At 41.5% G+C, this 14,032-nt stretch overlaps 1 protein-coding gene across 2 annotated transcripts in view; it reads right to left on the reverse strand.

Annotated features, from left to right (window-relative positions):
• Window positions 1-584: 584 nt before the first annotated feature.
• Window positions 585-14,032, reverse strand: part of LOC148024709 (beta-glucuronosyltransferase GlcAT14A-like) — a 77,123-nt gene continuing 63,675 nt past the window's right edge. The window contains exons 2-4 of one of the 2 annotated variants that reach the window (XM_087694352.1): window positions 1,927-2,002; window positions 1,701-1,816; window positions 585-1,534 (exon numbers count right to left, since the gene is read on the reverse strand). In XM_087694352.1, coding sequence (XP_087550478.1) covers window positions 1,023-1,534; window positions 1,701-1,816; window positions 1,927-2,002 — 704 coding nt within the window. In that variant the 3' untranslated portion in view covers window positions 585-1,022. Of the gene's footprint in view, window positions 1,535-1,700; window positions 1,817-1,926; window positions 2,039-14,032 lie in introns of both variants that reach the window. The other variant, XM_087694351.1, reaches the window with a different exon arrangement.

Here is a 14,032-nt window from a genome sequence, read left to right on the forward strand (position 1 = left end):
AAGATCACCTCATTCAACATTAATGTCTTCAACATCAATAGTAAGATGCACTTGCACACCCACACATTTCAATACATGTGGACATCATTTATGATCTTGAACTTACAACTTTCCCTCTCCATTCACTAAGTGCAACTTAAATCCAATGCAACACATTAAAAAGCATGCTTGATCAACATCAAAGGAGAGAGACTAAGAAGATGAGATAGCCAATTAGGTTTTTTTAGTCCAACCCCAAAATCGTATCACATCTGTCATGATCCTAGTGCTTGCATGCCTACATGCATGTATACTTGCCCTTCATGAGCTTGCATCATTTGATCATATGGTTCTTCCTCAAAACATAGACCAATATTGGACAGCCAAGCATAAGAGTACATTCTTAACTCTAAAGCTTTCCATTTTATACATGCAAGTTTGTCAAACTAGTAAATATTTCAATTAATAATGTGCCAATTACAAGGTTTTGCTATGAAATGTCTGAACCTAGTGCCATACTTACAAGCAAGATGGAACTTTGATTATCAAGATCCAAAAAGCGCATCTACTTACTAACTACTAGCTTGAGCAGTGGGGAGTGTGGAAGTAACCAAAGTCAACTCTCTAATGCTAAAATGATGCATCCTTCCTTTGGTGTCAAAAACATGGTATGACTCCCATTCCTCCTTGGTCAACTTGCCAACCAAGGATATTCTTTTCAGTCATGCTGAAAAGGAAAAGGGGTTTCCTCGTGGTTCACACAGCAGGCAACTGGTAAAGGACCAATATTGAGATGATCATCAAGGGGGTTGATGGGCGTCATATGTGGTCATAGGTGAAGAAAAAGAGCCAATTTACTAGGGGTGAGCTAGGGGTGGGTGACTGCATGAGTCAGGTGAAGGCAGGCAAGTTTTTCACCAAACAAAGAACACAAGTGTGCCAAGAGTAAGACGAATATCAACTTTTCCTCCAGAAAAATTAAATGTGCAGCTCCATCCACCAGAACAAGAGAGCAGACATCCACCACATTTTCCACCTTTCACTCACTTGCATTGTTTCGCACGAAAATTTTGTTCTGATAACAAATTTGTAGTTAATTGCCTAAGCCTTGCTGCACCTGGTCCAGGTTTAATAACAGAGGGATCCCCAACAATAGAACATGGATCTGTCTCATTGCTACCCTTCCCAGCACACCATCCCCCTGGGGTAAAAAACCCAGGATTCCTACCTAATAACTCAGCATCTATCTTATCGAGAACTGGATCATCTTTTGCAAATTTTCGAGCAAATGGAGCACCACTATTATTCATAGCTTCAAAATGGTCAAGATTAAGTAAAAGGGGATGTTGCTTTGGTGGATTGTCCCATTTAAGATAGTGCATATCATGATTGACTGTAGTATTATGGAACTCCGAGTTGCAGATGATAGTGTGAAAATATCCTTCAGGGGATGAGACAAAGTTGGTGTAGTACATGAGCACAATGCGTGGCAGATTTTCCCAACCCAATATACAGTATTCTACAAATGAGCGTGTCAAAATCACCCATGCTGAGCCTGCATTGAAAAGCCAATTCATTAGTATGCCAAGTACAGAAATGCTATTTGTATAGTGGAGTCCGCAATGATCCAATCAAGACATGTAATACCAACTGACCCTTGTTTTTCTGAATGCTTGAAGTCGGAACAATTAAAAGCAATATTTCTTCCTAGGAACTTGTACCTGTAAATAACTTAAAAGCAGTTGGTACTGAACGCCTTTGTGTAACCCAAAAGATATTTGATTTCTTCGCCATATATAATCCTGGATCAATAATTATAGGCCTGGCTCTCTGATACCTTAGAATACGAAGTTCAAAACAACCAAAAACATGTTAGGATAAAAGTCGTTGGGGCAAGAAACCTAGATCCATAATAGCTTGAACTACAAGGCATAGTCAAGTGCATACTCCTTCCAGCTCAGGTCACTTGTGTGATCAAGGAAATTCAGTTCCCGGGGTAGGTAGGAAAGCACATAAAGCAGGTCTGGAACAAAAAGAAACATAATTCTGAGATCTCCACCTGTAAATTTTGAACTGGGTATTTACAAATTTTTGAAAGTACATTGATTGCAGTCAAGTTCAAAAGATGACATAAAACTCTAACCAGTCTTTAAATCACAGCCGTCCAAGTCAAACTTGAGAATGCCAAAATTGGAATGGATGCTTAAACGGAGCTCTCAAATCCATGCACAGATAGAACATACAAACACACCTACACATTTCAAGAAAAAGGGTGATAGAATGCACAAGTTGGGGCGACTCCTGTAAAAAGTGAAATCTAATTCCGTTGAACAGCTAGTACAATCTCAGCAGGCAGAGTACAAAGCTACACATCTGCCATGCATGAAAGAGGAATGTAATCTGGAATAGTCATTACAGCCACAAATCCATCCACACTAAAGAGAGGTATCTCAGCACTCCCGTAATCTGATCTATAACTTGCATAAACCAGTGGAAAGACACTGACTAGATCTAAAGGGTACAATGCAAGAGAAACAAAACTGGAATCTGCAACCAAATGGAATGAAAGCTGGTACAGCAGCCCCTCTAAATGTCCTCTGGCCATGTCTGTGAGGCACCAGACTGAAAAGGTAGGAGAGAACCTGAATGAGGCAAGATGAGAGAGCAGATGATGATGTGGCTGGAAGATGACTATGACAGCAGGAAGAGATGGCAAATCTGATGAGAATACTAGAGCACGAGAAAATGTCATGAGGACATGAATTTTTGCAAGTCTCACTTAACATGTGGATTAATTTTTAATCACATGTGAGGTGCAACTGAGGTTAGTGCAAACAAATAAGCCCAAGAGGGAATCGGCAGATATCAAAGGCAAAGGTTGCAATTAGTTATGTCGCACAAATACTAGGTGGTATCCGGTGCCAATTATTAACCTAAGTCATTTATTTAGCCATAATTGTCAATTGGTGATACTAGAGATGTGGCGTTTAATGGTACTTAACTCCGATCTAATAGTCAAAATTGACACAAGGACACTCAGGAGATGAAGTGGCCTAGCCAATTTAATTACTAGCTGGTCAGCCTATTTTTCTCAGCATCAAAAAAATTATTATATTAATTTTCAACAATTTGAGACTGAAAATTAATATGATAATGTGGATAATGCAGGAAATTCAGTTTAAAAGCCTGCCACTTGGCAAAACTTGCCCATGCAAGTTCAAGAAAGCTGAATTGGGGCTGAATGGGGAAGGAAATTTGGCTGTCTGATTGCATTTCTATGCATTTCCTTCAATTGTCTCCATCATGTGTGCATTTCAAGGTCAGTTTCTGCATTTCTTAGTTTGCCTCCACCTACCATACATTGTCCATGCCTGTCAGGATTTATCTGTGGCCACTTGTCATTTTCTCTAGCATTTTCCCAATGTGGACAGCACTAAATGCTGATCGGCCAGTATTTATGATATTTATTGCTGCAAATTGGCTAGTTTAGGGCATTTATGGCTATTTATAGCCTGCACATCCCACACTTGGCAAATTATCTCATTCAATCTTCTTCCTCTCCAACAGGTGCACACTCCACCTCCTCCATGCTTGGTGCTGCCATCATCATCACCTTGATCTGGTGCCCTCACTAATGCCACGGGCTTCGTGCAAGGACTGATCAATCTCCTGCTTTCCCATATGTTTCAACATTCTTTCCTGTATGTATCAATATTCTTCCTTATTTAGTGCAGATTTCATTCTTCTTTTCTTGCAATCTTTCTTTGTTCCTTTGTCTCTATGTTTCTATTTCCTTTCATTCCGCACTATCATATGGTATTAGCGAATGGTATTTGAGAGTGACACAGAGTTCATGGACGTTGCATAGGAGGCCATCCACATCTGCGTTTCCTACAAACACAACCTTTTGTGGAGTATTTGTGTAGAGGCGACATCACCTGGCATCTAAGCATCAACTTTCTGTGCCTAGCATCCACCTTCTGCCCTAGTGTGGAGATGACCTTCTACAGCGCCAAGTGACAATGTCTAATCAATGTTTTGCTGAAGCAACAATTCCCTTGGCCAGGCAACTTCTTCTACCATCAAGCAACAAGACCTTCTACAATGTTTTGTGTTTTTTACAGCTATTTCTTAGCAAATGACAATTTACTTCCCTCAAGCGGACCTTCTACATCGAGATCTTAGCATATGGTAGTGAAGTTCCTTCTGTTTTGGGACTGTCACACAGATTCTTGTGGGTGATGCAGGTTCGAATATGTCTTATCATCAGTTTTTTGTTGACTCACAAGATGAGGTTTCTACTCCTTCCTCTGAGAGACGGAGAGATTTTTGTGCTGGTTCACGTAATGAGCGGAGGTCTCCTAGCCCATTTCCCTCTCCTCCCCATTCTCTCCATGTTTCCCAAAAGGCCCGTTCTACTAGCCTTCATATGCCTTCCACGGCATCCTCTATACAAGTGCCTGTACTCCCTTCTTTACCCAAAGAGAACCAACTTGATGGTTCAAACTACTCACTTTAATCGTGTAAGGTGGAATATATCCTTGATACCTTTGATCTTTGGGAGTTTGTTACCCACCCTATTCCCCATCCGTATAGGATCCCACAATTGGATCATCGATGGATTGTGCGGTCTTATGGGATAGGCTCAATTCTAGAGCCCAATCTTTCCTCTTTATAAGCTTACAAGAATCTATCCCGGTGCATGTGCATAGCTTATAGAAAGCAATGGAAGTGTGGACAAAGCTTGCTTCTTTGTACCATCAAAAGACATCTGCCCAATAGTGGATTGCTCTCGAGAAGAAATTACGGGCACTCGTCTATGATTCTCCTTCCATGAAGAATCATATCAACAAGTTGGAGGATATAAGGCATGAGCTTGCGTCCCTTGGCAGGATGATCTCTTCAGAGAATATGGCTATGATTCTTTGGACTCAATTGCCATCTCCCCAGTTTGAAGTATTCTACACCAACCTTCTTATATCAAGGACCCGTGAGAAGCTTCTCTGGGAGGAACTTGCCCCGCTTGTTTTGAAGCATAACGAGTGTGCCAAAGAGATAGCCAGTGGATCCACCTCCACCAAAGCTTTTGTTGCAGGTTCACGAGGGCGAAAGAAAAAAGGAAAGTCACGGGTTAAAAGACATTAGAGTTCTTTAAGCTCTGACTCCGACTTGGAGAAGCCTAAATGCCCATACTATAGAAAGGGGACACATCTAGAGGAGAAATGTTGAAAGAAATACCCTCGCCTTTGCCCGAGAGCGGAGGGTGGATCTACATCGAAGCCTTTTTTTATCTCTACCCTAATTGTTACCCATGAGTAATCCAACAATCCAAGTTTTACAACAATCTAGTCATTGGAGGTGGAGATTTTGGATGAATTGCTGTTGTAAACCCTAATTTATAGCAAAAGTTAGGGTTTAGCAACTGCCTCACGAAGAGTGTCAAACATTAAACACTCCAAGACCTAAAATAGGTGATTTTAAACTAAAATCAAGTGGACCAACCAAACATCAAATTTGGAGCATTTCCACTCTTCTCGAAGTGGGTGAAGGCTAATTGATTGCCCAAATCAAGGGGCAAATCAAATTGAAGACTTGCTAGTCATTTTGGACAGTAAGGGAGGTTTGGATTGCAAAGGAGATTGAGAGAATTCCATAGTAAATCAACCTTTGCTTCAATAAAGCTAAAGAAATACCAAAACATGTGCTAATTTTGGGGCCAACTAGGTGTCCATTGTCCAAAGATTAGCACGTAAATTTGTATTTTTTCCAATAAATGCTCAGTGCTAAAATTAAGTTGTAATCAGGGAATTACTACCCATCCACTGAAGGAAGGCTGGTTTCAAAAAACTAGCTCTAACAAAAGGGAGAGATAAGAACAACAATCCGACCTTGGAGCTAAAAACATGACAGTTGATCAAATGCACCGGTAAAAACACAGAATGCCATGGACAAGACGCAGAAACCCAAATTTTCACCTAACGTTTGTGATGAAGGCTGTAGATAATGATGGCTGACCTGTATTTGTGGCCACATTTAATGCAGAAGACCTAATCATTTTGTTGCATCTCTTTTGCCTATTTATAGATTGCTCCTCTTGCATTTTTCATTGATCAAATACGAGCACACTCTGCTTCCTACTGGAGAGAGGAAGACTGCAGCACTCTGCTGGTTGCCCATAATCCATACCATTGTACACACTCTTGAGCTTTAGAATATTGATTCCATTTCCCGAGTCTATTCTCTTTGAGTTCATTGTGTTCTTGCTGTTCTATTCCATTCTTTGTGTTTACAGACTTCTCTCAGCTCTATCACTTTTTCTCCACTGCTCCACACTTTTCTAACATGATATCAAAGCCCAAGTCTCTTGATTCTAGTTCCGTCTGCCATGTTGACTGCTGCGTCAGGTCTGATCGCACGTGTAGAATGCTTTGAGATTTGTGTTCTGCAGTGATCCTGATCTAAGCAGTCCTGGGCCACATGCATAAATTTTCCGCATCAGGGCACCCTGCTTTGACAGTGTTATACCTCTGTTTTTGCTGCAGTATCTGGGTTTTGATTGTTCCAACCTGCATTTACCCTATTCAGCCATCCTTTTCATCACAGCTGCTGACACTTGGATCTGCTCTGCAGTCATCTCACAGTTTTCTTTTGCAGGTTTCCAATTCTTTAGCTTGCATTTTCAGCCTGATCATTAGGGGCAGGATCAATTGTATCACTAGTTGTGCTGTATCACTACACTCTCTTCACATCTATTCCTCTCTCTCTCTCTCTGAACTGCCTTTATTCTTCTTGAACTATTGAACTTGTGGTGTTCGATGTTCATCCAAAGTGCCTATCACTCAATTCTACTTGATCTTTTCAGCCTCTAATCTACGATGGCTCCTCCATGTTATAATGTTAATAACAAGCTTGAAGGACCTGACTTCTAAATTGATGTGCCATTATGAAATCTTGGTTCATGTAGAAGCAACTCCAGTACATCATTTCAGGATCTACCTTGCATCCTTGAAAGCTCTCTCCTCTTCCCTCAAATTGTAGTGATTGGTCTAGCACAGAGATCGAGACAGTCAGTCGTTACGCGCAATGAGAGACAGAGAGAGTGAGATCGAGCAGAGTAGAGAGTGAGCATGTTTGTAGGTACAATGACGAGTGTACCTTTAGGTTTTTAGATAGATATATGTATAAATACAAGTGCTAAGGGTGTGTTCACACTCGATCACATTTAAAGGCGCGAGGCCTTTATTCCCAACAACCTCCCACCTAAAGGCAATGTGCCTTAAGAGGAGAAAAGAATTAGCTAAGTCTAGGTATGTACAAAGCTGAAATACATATATCTAACCAACTTGCATCATCTGTTGGCAATGAGCAAACCCCTCGCTGGAAGACCCTTCATGAGAAGGTCTGCAGGATTATCATCTGTATGCACTTTGACAAGCTCAATGCTCTTGCTGTCAAGTACATCTCTAATGAACTGGTACTTCACCTATATGTACTTTGTCTTTGCATGAAAGACAGGATTCTGTGCTAGCATGATAGCACTCTAACTATCACAATGGAGAACAGGTAACTCTATGATGCCAAGCTCTCCCACCAAACGTGAAAGCCATAAAGCCTCCTTGCATGCCTCAGTGGCAGCCACATAATATGCCTCTGTAGTAGACAATGCAACACACTTTTGTAGCCTAGAGATCCAAGAGGCTACTCCTCCTGTGACGGTAAACACATACCTAGAAGTGAACTACCTGCAATCCACATGACCAGCATAGTTTGCATCCATAAAGCCAACAACAGATACCTTCTGCTTCCCAAAGCAAATGCACAACTCCTTATGATTATCCTTGCCAGCAATCAGCATATCATCAATATACAAAACCAAGATAATCAAGCTGCCATCTACTGCCTTCTTGGTGTACAAGCAGCAATCCACTTGACTTCTATGAAAACCTTGGGACTGCATGAATGTATTAAACTTATGATATCATTCTCTTGGTGCTTGTTTCAGCCCATACAAACTCCTTTTGAGTTTACATACCATCTTCTCTTTTCCTTGTTCAACAAACCCTTCAAGCTACTGCATATATATGTCCTCATGCAGATCACCATGTAAAAATACATTATTTACATCCATCTCTATGAGTTCCATATCCTCAACTGCAAACAAGCTGAAAATGGTTCTCAATGTAGTCATCTTCACTACAGGAGAGAAAATCTCATCAAAGTTAATTCCATACTCTTGCTTGTATCCCTTTGCAACCAATCTTGCTTTGTACTTTGGTAAGGAACCAAAAGTGACCTTCATCTTGTAAATCCATTTACATGGAAGTGTTTTCTGCCCCTTAGGCAACTACACCAAGTCCCAAGTGTCATTTTTCTCAAGAGATTCCATCTCTGACAACATGGCTTTATACCATTTCTTGTTGTCCTGTCTGTCCATTACTTCCTTGAAGCAAGGCAGTTCACCACAGTCTATCAACATGACATAATCAGCCACATTGTTTGCACCAGGAACAAATCTGTCAAGTTGTCTAGTAGCCCTAGACAATCTCCTGACCCAATGGTCATTGTTTGCTGGCTGTTCCTGCAAATTTCCATTTTCAGTATGTTGTCTTGGCATTTCAGCCTGCACATCAACATTAAGAGCTTGTTGTCCTGGCTGTTCCTACACATGTAGTGGCTCATTATCATGGCCAATAGCTGGCTGATCGTTTCCTGCACCATTTCCTACATTTATAAGTTCATTTACAGCAGGTATTTGCTGCTGTACAACGGGCACATTTTGCTATCTAGAAGGTATTTCTTCCCGCCGGAATACAACTCTATGGGTCTCCTTAGTCTTTTCCGGCTGTTCATGCATGCGATCTTCCCGGAAGATAATGTCATTGCTGTGTACTACTTTTCTTTTCTCCAGATCCCACAATTTATACCCCATTTCATCCTCGTCACCATATCCTAGGAAAATGCATTTACAGGACTTTGGCTGTCATAACAACCTCTGCCCGAAAACCATGGGTTAATGCAGCATGAGACAGCATCATACGGACCTTCTCCTGTATGATCCGATTCATATGCTCTGCAACTCCATTTTGGGGTAGGTTATGAGGGGCAAAGAGCTCCCTCTTTATCCCTTTGCTGTCACAAAATGCCTAAAAGGCCTTGGACACATATTCCCCGTCATTGTCAGAGCGAAGGCACTTAAGTGTCTTATGAGTCTGATTTTCAGCCAATGCCAAGAATTTTTTAAACTTGTCTAGCACTTCACCCTTGCTACGAATAGGGTAAACCAATACCTTTCGTGTAGCATCATCGACAAAGGTGACAATATTTTTCTTTCCCCATAAAGATAATCCTAGCATCTGACATACATCTGAATGTACTAACTCTAGACATGAAGATTTCAACGAAAGAGACTTTTTATGAGACGTTTGTACATGTTTATCATAAATACAATGATCACAATGCTCAAAATCAGCATAACGAAGACAAGGCAAGTAGCCCAAACGAGAAAGCACTTTCATTCCTGTCTGACTCATGTGTCCCAATAGGCCATGCCACAAAGAAACACTTGGCTGCTCAGTCACGGCAACAACATGGTCACGCACACTAAATACATGAAGTGAATACAAAGTATTACTCTTGCAACCTCTGGCAATCACTCTTGATCCCTTACAGATCTTCCATTTTCCATCACCAAAGGTGGTATGGAAACCATCATCATCTAGCTACCATGTGCTAATCAAGCTCTTCTTAAGCTGAGGTACATGCCGTACATACTGAAGTGTAAAGGCAAAGCCATGCTAAAACTCTAACTGCACACTACCAATACCTGTAATCTCACATGCATAGTTGTCCCCAAGATGGACAACACCATGTCGACCCCCTATATAGGCAGATATTGTAACACTGTTTTTGCCCAACTGCAATGTTATGTGCTCCAAGATGGACAACACCATGTCGACCCCCTGTATAGGCAAATATTGTAGCATTGTTTTTGCCAAACTGCAAAGTTATGTGCTCCTTCAAGCTTCTTTATGTGCATTAGATTACTGTTGTCATTGCTGCCAGCCATGATTCTCAGCCCAAATGTGACCAAAAAATCAGCAAATGCAAGCCCAAAACTGTCACCCAAGTGACCAAGGTACAAACAAGTACCAACCAGCAATAAATAACCATGTAGAAGCACAGATTTCAGATCTGTGATTAAATTTTCAGAAGCACCAAGCCATGTGCTACAGCATTATCCAACTGATTACAGCTGTTCCAAGAGCATATACATCACATTACATGAGATATCCCAAATTTTAGCTGCAATTTCTGTTGTACATGTACCCACGGGCATAAAATTTGACACACACGGTCAAAAGGCCCAAAAATTTTGCGCTCAAAGCATCAAGCACACATCTGCATTTTCTCTGTCATGCATAGAATAGGCCAATTTTGCCAAAATAGAGCAATTTCAGCAAAACCCCCAAATTTACCAAGTGTTGATGTCCAAATTGCATGGAATTCAACCTGCATGTACATAAAATGACAAATGATGCACAGATTTTGCCGAGACTCCAAAAGCCCCAAATTGCATGGGGTCCAATGGGCATCAATGTCGAGAAATTGGGTAAATTTCAGCCCAATTTCTGCATGTACATGAAAAGCCCCAAATGTCGGGGACAAAATGTCACAAATTCCTGCAATTTCTGAGACAGATATCACTATTGCATCTTGTTCGCACCAAATCTAGACAAATCCCCAAATTTTCCAAGTCCTGCATGCACTAATTTCAGTGACATTGAAAGAATTTCACTAAAATGTGAAAAGCCCCAAAATTCCTCAGTAAATGTGCACCAACTTTGCAATTTCCGAGTCAAATTGCCCAATTCTATGTTGAGATTCCCAAATTCGAGAAAAGCCCCAAATTTCAGGGCCTAAATCTACACAGATTTGCACACTACGCTTGCGCGCGCGAACACCCAGAGGAGAGGAGGCAAAAACAATCTCAAATATTTCTGAAGAAAAATGGCGGGTCAACGGCCATTCAGGTCCGCGACTTGTCAAGCGACATGACACCTGCCAAATCGCTGCCCGTCCTGGTCACGTTGTGCCTGGGGCTGCGAGTCGCTACTGGGCACCAAGTGCACGTACCTTCCTGCAATCACGCCCACTACTGCCCAACTCAGATTGCACGTTTGTTGGCACCTGCTGAAGCCTGTCGAGCACGTCGCAGCCTGTCCCATCCATTGCCCGCTGCCTGGACCTGGTCGCGCGCAGTTCTTTCATGGACCCCGTAGACCTACAACAGCTGTCACCTGATGTTTGACTTGCGTGCAGCCCTGGAATTGTCACCTGGTTCTACCTGACTGCTACTCGTCTCTTGTTTGCTGATACATACACTCAACAGCTATACACAAGCTGCCATTGACCTCAGAAAGCATGCACTCTGGGCTCTAATACTAGTTTGTAGTGACGGGTCCGGCACGGAGATCGAGATAGTCAATCGTTACGTGCAGTGAGAGACTGAGAGTGAGATCGAGCAGAGTAGAGAGTGAGCACGTTTGTAGGTACAATGACGAGAGTGTACCTTTAGGTTTTTAGATAGATATATATGTGTAAGTACAAGTGCTAAGGGTGTGTTCACACCAGAGCACATTTAAAGGTACAAGGCCTTTATTCCCAACAATTGCAATGAAGACAACTATGAGGAGTCAAACATTGATTGGAACAATGCAAATGCCAAGGCATACTCAGCTTCCCTTTGGTACATCTCAAAGGAAGATTTTCCAGTGATTACCTCCTATAGGACACCTCCAAAGGTGTGGGACAAGCTCCAGCTTGTGTACAAGGCTCTGTTGACTCTGCGAACTATGATCTCTATGGGCAGTTACAAACTTTTCGATTCAAGATGATGCAATCCAATCATTTCTTCTTAGGGGAAGATAAGTCCAAAATCAACATTGCAACACACAATCCGCCCTTCCCAAAGCTCATATCTTGTGGGGACTATACTCTACAAGCTACACCTAAAGTTTAATGGTGTGCTTTGCAAGCTATCTCCACAATTTAATGATGTTGTTAACGCCTTAAGGGCTTTGACATTGACGACACCCATCGATTTTGATCATATGACCACAATGCTGCTTAGGCATGAGGCTGCTTTGCATTTATAGGGAGGTTACCATCTCATTCTAGCAGCCAGTCAGTCTTCACCTACATGGTTGCTTCAAAGAGGTATGGCAAGTAAAAAAAGAAGTCAGTGCTATCATTGTGGTAAGAAAGGGCATCTCTGAAAGGACTGCAAGAAACTAGGAGGAGGAGGACCTCCTCCAACAAGTCATCATCCTCACATCCCAAGTCCAACTCTAGCCAGGGCGGCAAAAGCCACACTAGCCTCTGCTGCTTTCTGGCCTTAGTGTTGCTATTCTCCCTCACAACTCTCAAATGTTAGAGAGGGAATGTGAGAGGGTGGTGGTGGTGGACTATTTGAGCCTCATCCATATGCAAATGTGGTTGTTAGAGGATACATCAACTGGACAAACAAGCAAGCATACTAGGCAGCAGTGTAGGGCAAGGCAAAGACCACCATTATTCTCTCTCTCTCTCTCTCTCTCTCTCTCTCTCTCTCTCTCTCTCTCTAAACACAAACAAGGAGTATTGATTGATCGAGCCGTTCAGCTTAGCCGATCCAAACGTCCTAGGCCTCAACACAGACACCGACAACACCTTCATAGGCAGATACAGGGGATTATTGCTCGGGCTAGAGCTAGGCCCTCCATACCCACATGAGATTGTATCATTTTGGAGCTCATGGTTACTAGATAGAGCTCTATGTTTTTACACATAGCCATAGTTAGTTTCCTTTCTTATTTTGCTTGTGCTACATATTTTGCCCAAACAGTTATACCATCATACACATGTTTGTAACTCGTGGTCTCATAGGTCATTTTGGTCTTTTGTAGACATTAATATATCATTTCATCTCTCTCTCTCTCTCTCTCTCTCTCTCTCTCTCTCTCTCTCAAAACAATGTCTTGGCTTCGTTCTTCTTGAGATACAGCTACTTAGAGAGACACTTCTTAGGAACAAAGCCCCACAATACTAAGGACCAATCCAAAGGCAACTTACATATTTCTTTATGAGGAAGGCCCAAGACACTTTGGAGCAATCTCGATCCCTATCTTTATCTGGCAGGAGCATTAAGGAGACTTCGACACAACCATAGCCTACATCTACACAAGGAACACTAATTAATCAAGCAATCCGACTTGGCCAATCCAAATGTCCTAGACCCTAACATAGGTGTCAACGACACAAGCATACTACGATACAAGAGATCATTGCTCAAGCTAGAGCCAACAAGCCCCATATACCTCCATGATATAACTAGACTAGGCCCATGGTCTTATCACAATTCACACATGATTATATCATGTGGGGGCTTTTTATTCATTGTTAGCTTTAGTTCTTTAGCTTTTTGTTATTATTCATTTACATTTATTGTACTTTTTCCAAATAGTTATATCATACAAATGATTATAACTCTTGGTCTCATAGGTCACTTTCGCCTTTTGCAAACGTTAATAAATCATTTCTTCTCTCTATGTTCAACACATTCGATAGTCTAAGCACAGCTTCGACATTATAGCACTCTCTCTAGCAGTGGTGGACCTTGAACATAGCTTTTCACAAGCATTGATTATTTCAGTAGATTCAAATCCTAGAGTTGGTTTATTGCCTTTTGAGTTTACTTCATTTAGTATCTTTGAGTTTCAACATTGCCTTCTTTTCCTCAATATACACATTCGTTCCCTATTGTATCTACCTTTTGCATTGCATGATCATAATCCTTGTAAAAGGGGACTTAAACAAGTTAAAAGTTTCCAAATTCCTTAGGAGGGACACTAACGAAGTGGCACTTTGTTACATACACATTCTCATCATATAGCATCGTCTATGCATCTCATTATGCAAAGTACTTGTGAGCAACCTACTAGCACATTCTCATCAAATACCATGCATCTAAGCATCTCATTATGCAAAGCACTTGTGAGCACCCTACTATGCATAA

This window comes from Lygodium microphyllum, chromosome 15, assembly GCF_053477565.2.
Source record: "Lygodium microphyllum isolate KBCC chromosome 15, Lygodium_microphyllum_v1.1.10, whole genome shotgun sequence".
NCBI classification, from domain to species: Eukaryota; Viridiplantae; Streptophyta; class Polypodiopsida; order Schizaeales; family Lygodiaceae; genus Lygodium; species Lygodium microphyllum.